At 41.7% G+C, this 16,528-nt stretch overlaps 1 protein-coding gene and 1 long non-coding RNA gene across 2 annotated transcripts; one reads left to right on the top strand and one right to left on the bottom strand.

Moving 5' to 3' along the window:
• Positions 1 to 677: 677 nt before the first annotated feature.
• Positions 678 to 16,235, bottom strand: LOC126598698 (glutamine-dependent NAD(+) synthetase-like). The gene is made up of 13 exons (XM_050265056.1): positions 15,803 to 16,235; positions 15,196 to 15,501; positions 14,445 to 14,668; positions 14,188 to 14,291; positions 13,848 to 13,982; positions 3,720 to 3,888; positions 3,148 to 3,283; positions 2,408 to 2,546; positions 2,090 to 2,266; positions 1,790 to 1,957; positions 1,511 to 1,606; positions 1,186 to 1,314; positions 678 to 1,084 (listed from the first exon to the last, which is right to left on the bottom strand). Exons 1-13 carry the CDS (start codon positions 15,994 to 15,996, stop codon positions 860 to 862), a joined length of 2,202 nt encoding a protein of 733 aa, XP_050121013.1. The 5' UTR covers positions 15,997 to 16,235; the 3' UTR covers positions 678 to 859.
• LOC126598700 (uncharacterized) lies at positions 7,839 to 9,971 on the top strand. Its single transcript, XR_007614932.1, has 2 exons — positions 7,839 to 8,569; positions 8,788 to 9,971. It is a non-coding gene; the product is annotated as an uncharacterized LOC126598700 (long non-coding RNA).
• Positions 16,236 to 16,528: the final 293 nt, after the last annotated feature.

Genomic DNA, 16,528 nt, shown 5'->3' on the forward strand with positions numbered 1-16,528 from the left:
TTAGCAGGGCTTAAAAGGTGATTAAATGCATGCGTAATCTGCCTTGACATCACATCTGATGAGCCAAGTACGAGTCACGTTGCCGTTGTTTCCCAAGTAAATAACGCATTTACTAGTTTTAGACCGGTGTAAACTTTTCATTAATAAATCTAAGTTGGTTTCTGTTTTTTTTTTTTTTTGAAGGTACTAAAAAGAGAAGACTCGTATTTATGATATTAAAAATATAGATAAATGTGATCAATCACTTAAGTTACAACTGTTGGATTTTATATATATATATTTTTTTAACAAACAGTAATCAGAATAATGTGGTTTAACTTCGCATTTGATGAAAATCGAACCTAAGACCTCATTTACGAGTGTTGAATTATATTTTATAGATTTGGAGAAAAGAAGTGGGAGGGGAAATCAAAAGAAGGCCGTGATGGGAGCACAGGAAAACTCCCACTTCTCTTTCAGAAAAATGGAATATGCTGACCGTTTATGGGAGCCAAGGAAAACTGAGAGGCACGACCTTGCTAACATTGGCTCTTAAGGCTCTTGTTGACAGGTTCAAACTCTCGAGTAACGATTTCTGATTTCTTGAGCTACAAGGCTAGCAGGTTTTACTCTCGAATAATAACACATGAGCAATAATTTCCATCATTTGCGAAATTAATAGTTCTAACTACTGTGAATTACGTGAATCGTCTTTTAGACTCAATGAAATAATGTACAGAAACCTTGCACGAGCACGTCGAGCAGTGAAGGTTTCATACAGAGCTGTAAGAAATATAAAATATACGTCTTTTTCGCTTGTTAGTTTATCATTTTGTTTCTTTTCTACTCTTTAGAAGAAACAGAAGGAAGAAGATAAACCCTAGAGTCCAACATTTGGATTGCCTGAGCCTGCTGCCACAACTCCCATCCCACCTGCACCATGTGAAATATCAACCAACTTGTCTTGGTCACTTGAATCTCCCAAATGAACCCTGTCACCGTCCAACTCACGTACGAGATCATCAATCTTCCGGAATTGAAATGGCCATCTCGCGTTGTATAGAAATTGGCGAAGGTCAAACCGGTTATCCTCGGGTGAATAACTCTGTATGAAGCGAAATAAAATGAGATAACTCCATTTGATGCTTCACAACAGGGACAACATTTTAGACTGAACTTAGTTTCATAAAGTCTTCATATCTATACCTCAGCATGATACGAAGGTGTTAGCACGGTCATTTTGTGTCGATTGATGGAGTAGTACTTGAAAAAGTGCTTCACTTTCTCGGCCACCTCTCGTGGAGTCAATTTTGCACCCCATCTGTAGCAGAGATTCTGTAACAAGGAATCATATAAGATGAATGTCGTTGTTAGAGAACAGCAAAAGATTTCACTATTTTATAGAGTTGACAATGCAACGAGCAATCATGTCCTCTGAGAATTCCATGTAGGAAAAAAACCATGCGACCACGGAAATGGGCACAGATCAGCCCATACTTCGTAAGTGGTCTCCATAAAGCATTGGACTAACCTTGAACATGGATACGGGACCACAGCGGAAAATTTTGCGCATCCTTCCATAGACCGAGAGTTCCTGATATGTCATTCCCATGTCTACTTCATCCAGCTGTTTTCCACATAACACATTATTAGATTCACCTATCTCGTATGGGTAGGACAGGGGTCAGGACTCAGGAGCATAAAAGATTTTCCATAGGTACTCCCCTATTATATTTAACATGTTTCCAGGAGCAAATGTTACAGAAAAATTACTGATAATGCAATTGGATGGGTAAAGACGAGCTATTACCTGACTGTAATTGGAACGTATAGGTTCCAGTTCAGCAGTGGGTGGAGCTGCTTCAATATCAGCCAAGGACACATAACTAAGATGCGTGGCAGCCCATCGCAAAAATGCTCGAAGGTCCTGCTTGCTAATGCTTCCGATAGGATTTATATCTGCTGCGCTGCAGTCATACTATGCAGGAAAAATAAGAGTACTCAGATATAAACTAGTAGGCAGATTAAGATTAGGGTATCAAGATACGACAAAATGGCAACAAGTACTAGAATTTATTAACATACACCACAAGAAAAAAATATATAATACCTTGGTGAGATAACCACGCAATGCTTCATCCACATTGGAGCTACCCAAAACAAGATAAAACCCAGGTTTATTATGAACCCAAGGTAGGAGTGATGCAAACATAAAAGCCAGCACCATCCTTATTCTAGCTTGAATGTTTTGCAAACCCAAGTTCTCAACGTTAGATCCACCATCTACCTATCAAAATAAAACGAGGTTGAGGAATCAATTTAAAGCACAATTATTTACAGTTTTAATGCAACTATGGTGATCCCAATTACCATAATATAGACATGCAAACATAACAAATGGAGGAATTTGAAGCCAGACAATTTTTACCTTGTATTTTGGTCGTTTTCCTGTTACTGTTTGAAATAATGACAGAAGCGCTGAAACAACACCATCTATAGGAACGTCAAGATGCCACGAGCCGATTTCATCAGCTAGAACTTTCGCCCATGACTTTGTTGCTTCAGAGCTGCAAGGAACAAGCTACTTTAGTATCATAAACGAGCACATATCTGCAAGATATTGGGATATTGAGAAAACTACTGCAAGTCTATAATGGAAACTTCACTAAGGGCTCGTTTGGATGTGCATTTAAAATGATTGAAAGCACTTTTAGAGAAAATGTTTTTAGGTTCCAAAAGCACTTTAAGTGCCTTTGACAAGAAGCACCAGTTATGTACTTCTTCCAGGAAGCACTTTAAGTGCTTTTCCAGTCATTTTAAAAGCGCTTTCACTCATTTTAAAAGCACATCTAAACGAGCTCTAATTAAACTACTTTCACGTTCGGTTCAGGAATCTCAGGCGTTACTAAAATCCAAAGAAAGAAAAAATTACGATGTCTTCTCCAATTTATTGTATTTCATTTTTCATATCAACTGATGACACTCGATATGCAATGGAGACCACAAAGCATTAAATGTTAATCTTGGTGTAGCATCCAATAGAAGATTTTGATGCTCCTACCTGTAAACTAGCTAATGCACTGGGATCTGCAACATAAGGAAATTAGCCGCACACAGAATAGCACATGGCTCACACAAGGAAATAGTGTATGTGTAAACTGAACCCACCTGTTTTCAGATCCCATGAAAACAGTATAAAATATGCGTTTTGCGAATTCTTTGCTGTCAGTAGGATACTGTCCATCCTTGTATTGTCCAATGCGTATCGCGTCAACCTTGACTTGTTCATCCCCGTTTGCAATTTCTGCAAACAAGTGCATCAGGATTCAGAAATGAATGATACACATTCAGAGGACAACATTTTCCCAGTAGGATAAGATGCCTTTCCCACCTCTGCGCTCAGACTACTAGTATAAGTTCAAAGGAGAGACTGCCTGATACCTCTACGTTCATCTTAACCTAAGATAGTGGTTTTACGACTAAGTAGTAAGCTAAGACTACTAAAATTTAGTTGAAAATATTACGGTTCAAAATGTGGCATATGTTATTTCTACGACGGTAGTATTTGCAAGGCAAAGGATCAATGCATGTACTGTTTATCATATGCCTGTAAGAAATGGTTACAGACCCCATCCACCCATCGAGTATCCTTCTACATTAAAATGCAGTGTGTTGCCCAAAAGTTGACGGCAGAAAAAAAATGAAATTATTGTACACAAATATCGGATTAAAAAACTAACCTTTTACAACAAGCTGGCACATGCAACCAACTATAGCAGCTACTGAGGAGCTATCTGCTCCACCAGAAAGAGGAAGCAAAAACCCAGAAGCTCCACTTCTTCTTAAATAGTCCCATAACCAGCAACCAGGACCAAAGGCTATTTCCTCCTCAGGAGAGTGATACTTAATCTGCAATTCATAAATTATATTCAACTGTATTAAAGAAAACCACATTTAATAAATTCTGTCAAAGTATCACAGCTTATCCGCATAACTAAAATTTCAAGTGAATTTAAATGTTAAATTGAAGTCTTACAAAGTAATCATGTTAATTTTTTGTTATATTGTAACATACGGTCAGAAATACACAAGGATGTAAACTATAAATATTTGAAGGCAAATTCTTGATAAACCAACACTGAGAAACCAAAGCCTACTTGGCCAGCAGGCCCAAGTAGCCCGGAATCTTCTGAATGCTTCTACATCAACTCCACCGGCTTGGAAAGAACTCATCCTCGAGTCCAAAACTGGATTCTCCCATGCCTAACAAAGAGCTATTTTGAATAACGGACCATTCTGGAACATTTTATGTTTATTCTCAAGCTTCAGATCCACCGGGTTGGAAATAATTCGTTCTCGAATCTTTTGGTGATAACTGCTGAAACAAAATAAATTATCCGCATAACTTTTGCCTTGGCACTGAATCTTCCCACTCCTAAAATATTTAGACTATCTCAAACTGCTCGACCAATTCCACTCATCTCCTACAGTCAATCTCTCAACCAACAACGTTTTAATCCAAATTTCAGTTGATTGGCAGGATCAATGAAATTCTGTACAACAGACAAATGAAAAGCATCGAATCCAAGAAAATCAACATGCTCAGAATTAACACTGTCTAAAGACACTAAACCATTCCTCCAGTTTTGAAAATCAACATGCTCATCTTCAACAAAGTCTACAAGAATTTCTGGAACCACCTTATATGCAGATTCTTGCCTTAACAACTCCATAGTATTATCTGCACTACCAACAACAACAACAACAACAACAAAGCCTTTTCCCACTAAGTGGGGTCGGCTATATGAATCCTAGAACGCCATTGCGCTCGGTTTTGTGTCATGTCCTCCGTTAGATCCAAAATCAAGTCTTTTCTTAGGGTCTCTTCCAAAGTTTTCCTAGGTCTTCCTCTACCCCTTCGGCCCTGAACCTCTGTCCCGTAGTCACATTTTCGAACCGGAGCGTCAGTAGGCCTTCTTTGCACATGTCCAAACCTCGGATATCCTCATTCCCAATCTTATCCTTTCTCGTGTGCCCATACATCCCACGAAGCATCCTTATCTCCGCTACACCCATTTTGTGTACGTGTTGATGCTTCACCGCCCAACATTCTGTGCCATACAACATCGCTGGCCTTATTGCCGTCCTATAAAATTTTCCCTTGAGCTTCAGTGGCCTACGACGGTCACACAACACGCCGGATGCACTCTTACACTTCATCCATCCAGCTTGTATTCTATGGTTGAGATCTCCATCTAATTCTCCGTTCTCTTGCAAGATAGATCCTCGGTAGCGAAAACGGTCACTTTTTGTGATCTTCGCTAGATTGCTCCGGTCATTAGTGTAGATAAGTATATAAATGGATAGAGATAGGAAAGCAAACACAAGATGTACGTGGTTCACCCAGATTGGCTACGTCCACGGAATAGAGGAGTTCTCATTAATTGTGAAGGGTTTACACAAGTACATAGGTTCAAGCTCTCCTTTAGTGAGTACAAGTGAATGATTTAGTACAAATGACATTAGGAAATATTGTGGGAGAATGATCTCGTAACCACGAAACTTCTAAGTACTGGAGTGTGGTATCGTCTTGACTTTCCTTATCTGTCTCATAGGTAGATGTGGCATCTTCTCTGGAAGTACTCTTCCTCCATCCAGGGGTGGTATCTGTAACTGATGGAGATGCACAAGGTAATGTATCAATGTCACTTGAAGCTTACTTGTAGTTTCAGGCTTGGTCAAGCGCGATACAAACCATGTAGTAGGAGTCCCCCAAGTCGCCGAGCTAGGGGATCTGCTGAAAGAGGTGACAGACAAGGTAAGCAATCAGAGCTCCGGCTGATTGTTCACATTCTCCCTATCTTGCAGGCAGCATGAAGGATAAAGAGAAGAAAAATGAGAAGAGATGATATGGGATACTTTTGCTTTTGAAGAAGTAACTTTCCACAGGCTTATTCTTGAACTGGGCTGGAGGGTTTTCTGGTTTCCTCCAGAGATAAGGCCGACTGAAGAATTTGAGGGTCAAAACAAGTCCATCAAATCTAGAGTACGTTCGACCCTGCTGATATGGGATACTTTTGCTTTTGACAGAGTAATGGATGTATCGGCACGTGTGCTGTTACGCTTGTCTCCACATGCTTCCTTGTATCCTTCTCACTTGCCCTATCTGTTCCTCAGGCAGATGCGGGATCTTCCCTGGAAGCATAAGGTGTTGAAGATGAGTACTCGAGAGCAATGCCAGGTAAGTAATCAGGTAAGGGGTTCCAGGCAGTCAGTTCCTGGCTGGAAGCTTGATTCCAAGTGCTGACTGATTGCTCTCTTTCTCCTTGTCTTGCAGGTAAGAACAAGGCCAAAAGAAAAGACAGGGAAAAAGCATGATATGGGATACTCTTGCTTTTAACCCTGATGATATGAGATATTCTTGCTCTAGTATAGCTTGTTTACAGAGGTATTATCGGGGGGAAAGAAAGCTGAATATTTCGAAAGGCTTCGTTGGGAGTAGGGGTGGGTTCAAATAACCGAAAACCGAAAAAAACCGAAAACCAAACCGAACCGAGGCCGAAAAAAACCGAACCGAAAAAAAACCGAACCGAAATTGCCAAACCGAACCGAACCGAATCTGGCTGGTTCGGTTTCGGTTTTTAAGGTTCGGAAACCGAACCGAACCGAACCGAACCGAACAGATATATATATTTAATTTTGTTTTCAATATTATAAATAATTTAGTGATACAATCATAACAAGACATAACCTGTTACCAAGTTGGTTTGCTTGAAACTTTTCAAGCCCCTGTGCATGGGTTCGAATCCTCATGCCTCCAGGGTTTCAGAAAAGTTTTTTAGTTTTTTTGGGCAATCAACAACCTTTTAACTTAAAATTAAATATAAATACTTAAAAACTGCTGCTGTGAGGAATCGAACCCCTTCCGTCCAGGGGGGATAATTCCTTCAAGCCAACTTGACTGTAGGCTTTGTGTTGTTATAATTGTACCAGTAATATATTTATAGGTTTCTAATATTTAATGCTTTATAAAATTTCTTAAGATTAAAAACCCTAGCCGTCACTCTCCCAATCCCATTTCGGTTTTCCCTTTTCTCAAGCACTCTCTCCCCTCCGCTATTTCCTCTCTGCCTCTCTCTCTCTCTCTTTCTCTCCCCTTCCTCTCTTCCTCCAAATCACTATCTCTCTTTGTGGATTTCGACGGTAGCAAAGAGGAGAGCCAAACCACAGTGGCAGTGGAGCAGTCCAGCGGCACAACATGGGACTGATGGGCAGTTGACGGCGGACGAGGGCAGTCATTAATCGTTGCAGATCCATTATCCATGGTTCTTTGTTTTTGTGTTGTGTTGTTGGTTAATTTTCGTTTGCAGATTTTTTTTTTCAATTTCGTTGGTTCTGAACTTCTGATGAATTTGATCTGTAGCTTCTAAATTTCATGGTTTTGCAATTTGTTTTGGGTATGCTGGATTTGGTTAGGTAACTTCATTTATGAACACTATTAGACTATTAGTTGAGGTTTGATTAATTTGTGAGAGTACATACGGTTTGATTAATTTGTTTTGGGTATGCTGCTGCTGAAGCCTGGATTTGTTGTGGCTGTTTTGCATTTTTTGGAGGAAAAAAAAAAAAAACCGAAAAAAAACCGAAACCGAACCGAAAAAACCGAACCGAAAAAAAAACCGAACTGAAAAAAACCGAAAAAAATTTGGGCCGAACCGAACCGAAATTTCGGTTTGGTTTCGGTTTTGGCAAAAAACCGAACCGATAAGAACCGAACCCAGCCCTAGTTGGGAGTGCCCTCTCAGATAAGAGGAAGGGTTGAGCATTTTTGCAGGTCTGCCTGTCCGTTGGGGATGGAGGTCGACATATATAGGAGTCTCCCTAACATCAAGTAATAATGCTATTCCTTTACCCTGCTTGGTCATAGCACGGTAGTGGGAGCTGCCAGTTTCACAAGTTTTAACTCTGTCAGAGCACTTTGAAAAAGTGGTCTGTGGTATCTGGAAAGCTGATGTTGCGTGTGAAGATTACAGACAAGCTTTATCCAAGGAGATCCAGCTCTTGAAGTTGGGAAAGTGGTGCCTCTTCGGTTTTCGAACAAGCAATCCTGTCGGGGATCTGGCTCTCGAGATTCGGAGAACGATGCCTCTTCGATTTTTGAGAAAGCAATCCTACTGGGGGTCTGGCTCTCGAGATTCGGAGAGCGGTGTCTTCGATTTTTGAGAAAGTAATCATGTTGGGAGTCTGGCTCTCGAGATTCGGAGGGCGGTGCCTCTTCGATTTTGGAGCAAACAATCTTGTTGGGAGTGTTTTCTCGAATGTGAGTAAAGGTTGGGCATGTTTGCTAGTCTACCTTGCCACAAAGCACAGAGGTTGACACACAGGGACTTTCCAATTATCCAGCAGTGGTACTGTTCCTTTACCCTCTCTTCGATTTTTGAGAAAGTAATCATGTTAGGAGTCTGGCTCTCGAGATTCGGAGGGCGGTGCCTCTTCGATTTTGGAGCAAGCAATCTTGTTGGGAGTGTTTTCTCGAATGTGAGTAAAGGTTGGGCATGTTTGCTAGTCTACCTTGCCACGAAGCACAGAGGTTGACACATAGGGACTTTCCGATTATCCAGCCGTGGTACTGTTCCTTTACCCTCTCTTCGATTTTTGAGAAAGTAATCATGTTGGGAGTCTGGCTCTCGAGATTCGGAGGGCGGTGCCTCTTCGATTTTGGAGCAAGCAATCTTGTTGGGAGTGTTTTCTCGAATGTGAGTAAAGGTTGGGCATGTTTGCTAGTCTACCTTGCCATGAAGCACAGAGGTTGACACACCGGGACTTTCCAATTATCCAGCAGTGGTACTGTTCCTTTACCCTTGTGGGTAATAATATGGTAGCTAGACCTTCAAAATTTATGTGTCTAAACTTTGTTAGTGTTGTTTCTTTGCTAATCTTTTACCCTTCTTGGTCAGAGCGATGTAGTGGGAGCTGCAAGCTTCACGTGTCTCAACTTTGTCAGAGAACTTTGGCAAAGTTATATGTGGTACCCATGAGCTACTGTTGCGTGTGGGAAGTGGGTGATTGAACAGTACGATTCATGTGCTTTCTACTTCGCCAAAAATCTTCGACAGAATGCCCATAATTTCCGCAAAGCTGAGTGTGCGTGTGACAGGTGCTGACAGGGCTGGAAAAGTAGGTGCCTCTTCGATTTCTGAGATCGGCCCTCGTGGTCTCTGAGCAGCCCAGCTTTTGAGAAAGCAAGCCTCTTCGATTTCTGAGATCGGCCTTCGTGGTCTTTGAGCAGCCCAGCTTTTGAGAAAGCAAACGCCTCTTCGATTTCTGAGATCGACCCTCGTGGTCTCTGAGCAGCCCAGCTTTTGAGAAAGCAAACGCCTCTTCGATTTCTGAGCAGGCGCCTCTTCGATTTCTGAAGCTTCATCGAGTGCAGATTTTTATAGGGGCAGACATTAAGTTCCAAAGCACACTTGAATATCCACCAGTAGAAGCTCCATTCTTGCACTTCTAAGATCTTGATTTGTCCGACCTCTTCTCTCTTCAACACCTTTGAAAATGTCTGGCCCCTCCGACCGTCGTTTTGACTTGAACCTTGTTGAAGAGGTAGCCCCGCCTTCTCCAGACAACATATGGCGCCCATCCTTCGTCTCCCCTACTGGTCCTCTTACCGTTGGGGATTCCGTGATGAAGAATGATATGACCGCTGCGGTAGTGGCCAGGAACCTTCTCACTCCCAAAGATAACAGACTACTTTCCAAACGGTCTGATGAGTTGGCTGTTAAGGATTCTCTGGCTCTTAGTGTTCAGTGTGCAGGTTCTGTGTCTAATATGGCCCAACGCCTATTTGCTCGAACCCGCCAAGTTGAATCATTGGCGGCTGAAGTGATGAGTCTCAAACAGGAGATTAGAGGGCTCAAGCATGAGAATAAATAGTTGCACCGGCTCGCACATGACTATGCTACAAACATGAAGAGGAAGCTTGACCAGATGAAGGAATCTGATGGTCAGGTTTTACTTGATCATCAGAGATTTGTGGGTTTGTTCCAAAGGCATTTATTGCCTTCGTCTTCTGGGGCTGTACCGCGTAATGAAGCTCCAAATGATCAACCTCTGATGCCTCTGATGCCTCCTCCTTCTAGGGTTCTGTCCAGTACTGAGGCTCCGAATCATCCCCCTCCGGTGCCTTCTCTTTCTGGGGCTCTACCGACTGCTGAGACTTCTCCTAAGCAACCTTTGTGAAGGCTCCCTCTTGTTTGTTTATTTTGACTCAAGTATATGTACATATTTGTAACTTATCGGGGATATCAATAAATAAGCTTTCCTTCATTTCAACGTATTGTGTTAAATACACCAAAGCCTTCTTCGCTAAGTTCTTTGAATTTTCTTTTGTTGAAGCTTGTATGTTGAAGCTTTGTGAGTGGAGCATATAGGTTGAGGTAGTGTTCCCTTAATTTCCCGAGTGAGGAAAACTTCTCGGTTGGAGACTTGGAAAATCCAAGTCACTGAGTGGGATCGGCTATATGAATCTTAGAACGCCATTGTGTTCTGTCCTGTGTCATGTCCTCCGTTAGATCCAAGTACTCTAAGTCTTTTCTTAGGGTATCTTCCAAAGTTTTCCTAGGTCTTCCTCTACCCCTTCGGCCCTGAACCTCTGTCCCATAGTCGCATCTTCTAATCGGAGCGTCAGTAGGCCTTCTTTGCACATGTCCAAACCATCGTAACCGATTTTCTCTCATCTTTCCTTCAATTTCGGCTACTCCTACTTTACCCCGGATATCCTCATTCCTAATCTTATCCTTTCTCGTGTGCCCACACATCCAACGAAGCATCCTCATCTCCGCTACACCCATTTTGTGTACGTGTTGATGCTTCACCGCCCAACATTCTGTGCCATACAGCATCGCCGGCCTTATTGCCGTCCTATAAAATTTTCCCTTGAGCTTCAGTGGCATACGGCGGTCACACAACACGCCGGATGCACTCTTCCACTTCATCTATCCAGCTTGTATTCTATGGTTGAGATCTCCATCTAATTCTCCGTTCTTTTGCAAGATAGATCCTAGGTAACGAAAACGGTCGCTCTTTGGTATTTCTTGATCTCCGATCCTCACCCCTAACTCGTTTTGGCCTCCATTTGCACTGAACTTGCACTCCATATATTCTGTCTTTGATCGGCTTAGGCGAAGACCTTTAGATTCCAACACTTCTCTCCAAAGGTTAAGCTTTGCATTTACCCCTTCCTGAGTTTCATCTATCAACACTATATCGTCTGCGAAAAGCATACACCAAGGAATATCATCTTGAATATGTCCTGTTAACTCATCCATTACCAACGCAAAAAGGTAAGGACTTAAGGATGAGCCTTGATGTAATCCTACAGTTATGGGGAAGCTTTCGGTTTGTCCTTCATGAGTTCTTACGGCAGTCTTTGCTCCTTCATACATATCCTGTATAGCTTGGATATATGCTACTCGTACTCCTTTCTTCTCTAAAATCCTCCAAAGAATGTCTCTTGGGACCCTATCATACGCTTTTTCCAAATCTATAAAGACCATGTGTAAATCCTTTTTCCCATCTCTATATCTTTCCATCAATCTTCGTAAGAGATAGATTGCCTCCATGGTTGAGCGCCCTGGCATGAACCCGAATTGGTTGTCTGAAACCCGTGTCTCTTGCCTCAATCTATGCTCAATGACTCTCTCCCAGAGCTTCATTGTATGACTCATTAGCTTAATACCCCTATAGTTCATGCAATTTTGTACATCGCCCTTATTCTTGTAGATAGGCACCAAAGTGCTCGTTCGCCACTCATTTGGCATCTTCTTCGTTTTCAAAATCCTATTGAAAAGGTCAGTGAGCCATGTTATACCTGTCTCTCCCAAAACTTTCCACACTTCGATTGGTATATCGTCTGGGCCTACTGCTTTTCTATGCTTCATCTTCTTCAAAGCTACAACCACTTCTTCCTTCCGGATTCTACGATAAAAAGAGTAGTTTCTACACTCTTCTGAGTTACTCAACTCCCCTAAAGAAGCACTCCTTTCATGTCCTTCATTGAAAAGATTATGAAAATAACCTTTCCATCTGTCTTTAACTGCGTTCTCTGTAGCAAGAACTTTTCCATCCTCATCCTTGATGCACCTCACTTGGTTTAGGTCCCTTGTCTTCTTTTCCCTTGCTCTAGCTAGTTTATAGATATCAAACTCTCCTTCTTTGGTATCTAGTCGCTTATACATATCGTCATAAGCTGCTAACTTAGCTTCTCTCACAGCTTTCTTCGCCTCTTGCTTCGCTTTTCTATACCTTTCACCATTTTCATCGGTCCTATCCTTGTATAAGGCTTTACAACATTCCTTCTTAGCCTTCACCTTTGTTTGTACCTCCTCATTCCACCACCAAGATTCCTTTTGGTGTGGGGCAAAGCCCTTGGACTCTCCTAATACCTCTTTTGCTACTTTTCGGATACAACTAGCCATGGAATCCCACATTTGGTTAGCTTCCCCCTCTCTATCCCACACACACTGGGTGATTACTTTCTCTTTGAAAATGGCTTGTTTTTGTTCTTTTAGATTCCACCATCTAGTCCTTGGGCACTTCCAAGTCTTGTTCTTTTTTCTCACTCGTTTGATATGTACATCCATCACCAACAAGCGATGTTGATTAGCCACGCTCTCTCTTGGTATAACTTTGCAATCCTTACAAGTTATACGATCCCCTTTCCTCATTAGAAGAAAATCTATTTGTGTTTTTGACGACCCACTCTTGTAGGTGATCACATGTTCTTTTCTCTTCTTAAAGAAGGTGTTGGCTAAGAAGAGATCATATGCCATTGCAAAATCCAAGATAGCTTCCCCATCCTCGTTTCTCTCCCCAAAACCATGGCCACCATGAAAACCTCCATAGTTGCCTGTCTCCCTGCCCACGTGTCCATTTAAATCTCCTCCTATAAATAACTTCTCCGTCTGAGCAATTCCTTGCACCAAGTCTCCAAGGTCTTCCCAAAATTCCTCCTTCGAACTCGTATCCAACCCTACTTGAGGTGCGTACGCACTAATCACATTGATAAGTTCTTGTCCTATTACAATCTTGATTGCCATGATTCTATCTCCTACCCTCTTGACATCTACAACATCTTGTGTCAAGGTCTTGTCCACGATGATGCCAACACCGTTTCTCGTTCTATTTGTGCCCGAATACCATAGTTTAAACCCTGAGTTTTCTAGATCCTTTGCCTTACACCCAACCCACTTAGTTTCTTGTAGGCACATAATATTTATCCTTCTCCTCACCATAACTTCTACTACTTCCATAGATTTTCCCGTCAAGGTTCCTATATTCCACGTTCCTAAACGCATTTTGCTCTCTTGAACTCTACCCTTCTGTCCTAGCTTCTTCACCCTTCCTCGTCTAATAGGATCAAAGTACTTCTTTTGTGTGTCCCGTGTAAAGTTGATAGGAGCATATGCTCCCAAACAACTTTGAGTGGAGTCGTTCGAAAAGAAGTTTCTATAGCCCCCTTGCTCATTTAACACTGCATCCGGGTGCCGATGGAGATACAGCGACCCTTGCTCACTTATCACTGTGCTCAGGCCACACAGCGCGCCACTTACGGGTGACGCCCTAGCTTTAGCGCGATTTCGTTCTGGATTCATTTTCATAAGGATTCGACGTGATCATGGAGTGCCGGCTGTCGACTACCTGACGCCCTCCCCCTCCTCCTTTATCCGGGCTTGGGACCGGCAATGTAAGATAAACTTACACGGCGGAGTTATTATCTGCACTACCCCTTTGACAAAATACATAAATAAATAGATAAATAAATCACTACCCCAACTACTTAGTTGGTCATTGCTAGAACTGGATCTCACCTTCAGAGGACTAGAAAGGCACATTTTCAGATTAAAAGACTGACAAAGGCTGTATCGTGCCTCCACAAAAGGAACCCTGGTTTTGCAGCTCGCCTGCTCTTGGAAGCTACTTATAGATCCTCTAAGACTAGCAACCTGCCATTAAGGAAAAAGAAAAGTAAGGTATAGTCATTGTAGGAAATTCCAGGAATCTGTATTAGTAGAAGAAATCCAAATTCAACAAAATGAGCAACCATGTATTCGTTATTTCGTGGAATAAAAGACACTGGAATTCAATGTAGCTTTTAAATGGAAAATTCAGACACTCCTGCACATACAATCAGTGAAAAGAATAACATACCGCATCTAAATCAATTTGGGCAATCACAACCTCAACATCCTTCAAAGAAAATTGTGAGCCTTGAGCAACTAGATCTCCATTTACGACAACACTGGCACATCCATCTGCCACAAATTAACCATAGTTCAACGACCAGACACTGTTCATTTACAAGTTTTTTCCCTTGAGCACATACAGTGCTGATACAAATATTTTCTAAGCAAAATGCATAGCCGCACTGAAGAAAAATATACACCAATTAATGTATTCTCACGTACCATAGTAAAGGCGACCACCATCACAACCCTGCTGATTGCTGTACATGTATACCCCTCCACGAGTGTGAGTAGCACCTATAAAAGCACGAAGACGAATATCAAGCTTTCTAAGTTGGTGATGACTTCCACTTGCATTCATAAAAACTTCAACCCCATTCAATGCAAGCTCGGCATGAGGAGGAATAGGAGTAAAAAGTTCTTCACAAACTTCAGCAGCAACAGCTCTAATAAGGGAACAATGCGTAAGATTTAGAATTTCCACAATTAGATTATGACTGAAAGAGAATACTATGCTGAAATAAAATTACAACTCCTGCAACACTAAGGCTGGCCTCAGAGCCATCTGAATTGGGGCACATTTTAGATAAAGCAGTGATAGGATTGACCAACAACAACATCCCGCACAAGACACACCTTACAATGTGTTACAAACTTATGAATTGTGATGACATGAATACTAAAACAGGGGCAACTGCAAAGTTCTAAAAGAATTTAATAATCATGAATTGTGTAGTTTACTCAATATGTCTTATGAAATATCATGAAGGCAATTTTCAAGGCAGTTGCGGCACTCACTCTTTATATTTGCGGCACTAACAATTACAAAACTGACGCGGGGAAACTCTCTAATAATTTATTCTCACCTAACCAATCCTACGTTTCATTAGATTTGCTACAAAAGCAACATATTTGCACAAAGTCACAATATAACTGACCAACTGAAAATAAACCAAGTAATATTGGCACTTACGTGTCTAGAAACTGTATGTACCCATAACCGAAAGGCGCAGATTCCTGCGACAAAGTTTCAGCAATTTCATTTGGCAACTGAAAGTCCACAAGTTGGTCTCTTTGTTTCCATGCCGTAAACCAACGAAGTTCCCTGTAATTTCCATCATTCGCAAGCCACATCTTCGGGCGTATCATGATAATCTTTCTGTTCATACAAATAATCTGACAATTGTAACGCTCCGACCCTTTGATCACAGGCATACCAAAGCTGCACAATATGCCATCAGTCCAATCCCCAACTAACAGCTCTTTCAAGCATTCCCATCTGCAAAAAAAACACATTTCTTAATCACAACAAAATATTACCATTTACAATAACTTAAAAGTTAAAACCTTCACTATAAATTTATCTTTAAATAAACATTTACCACTTAATTCATCCACAAATAAGACCAAAAATTCAGATTTTTCTATCATTTAAGCTTAATTCTTACGCAAAATGCAAAACCCAATTTCAAACTAAGTTAACTAAACTAAACACGGGCTAATTTATTCTAACTTATCACTTTTTCCTTCAAAAACAAAGATTTAACCAATGATTTGAAACGTAGGGAGTGAGAACTTACGCATGATTAACAGTGTCGAGCTCGAGGAAATGGTCTTCGCAGCCATATCCAGTGATCTCAAGCTCGGGACCGAGTCGAATGACGGCGCCGGCATCCTTAGCCCGAACTATGGACTCCTTGATGTTCTTCAAATTGCAGTCGAAGTCCATTGCCCATTGGTTCAGATTACAGGTTGCGACCTTCAGCAGCCTCATCTCGAATACCTTCAATTTCCGGCAAATTGAATTCTAGGGTTGCTGAATGGCGTTGTTGGATGAGAGAATCGGAGAGCGCGGAATGGACAGTAAGCTTCGCCGATGGGAGCAGCGAGCAGAGACGGAGAATTCGTGGCCTTGTGTTTCCTGGATCCTTGGACGGGTCAACCCGGTCTAGTTATTCCGGTTTTGACACGCTTGAAATTTCGGGTTTCGGAGCAGATGCGGAACCGTGAAGCGCACGCGTGTCAAACAATGTTGCATGGGGTTTGGATAATTTAGGTCTCGTTTGGCACGCCGTATAAAGCAGCGAATAGGATAAATAATACGGGAGCAGTTGTTTGGTGTACTCTCGTACTAAATAAGCACCTGCTTAATTATCCGGCCTATCAAATTTTATACTGTTGACACCGTACTATTAAAACAACCCAAAAGCTCGGGATAATTAGTCAGGGCGCTGTCCTCTCCAACTTCACGAAGCCGCCGTTAACGACTTTTCAAAGTGGGCCTTCAAGCAGTTCCTCGACGAGTT

The sequence above is a fragment of the Malus sylvestris genome, chromosome 14, assembly GCF_916048215.2.
Source record: "Malus sylvestris chromosome 14, drMalSylv7.2, whole genome shotgun sequence".
In the NCBI taxonomy this organism is placed as follows: Eukaryota; Viridiplantae; Streptophyta; class Magnoliopsida; order Rosales; family Rosaceae; genus Malus; species Malus sylvestris.

Coding starts and splice junctions, on each gene's coding strand:
- LOC126598698 (XM_050265056.1), bottom strand. CDS start 15,996: ATGAGGCTGCTGAAGGTCGCAACCTGTAATCTGAACCAATGGGCAATG. Junction 3,284..3,719: donor GTGCCAGCTTGTTGTAAAAG/GTTAGTTTTTTA, acceptor ACTTGTTTGCAG/AAATTGCAAACGGGGATGAA. Junction 1,958..2,089: donor TGCGTGGTTATCTCACCAAG/GTATTATATATT, acceptor TTTCCTGCATAG/TATGACTGCAGCGCAGCAGA.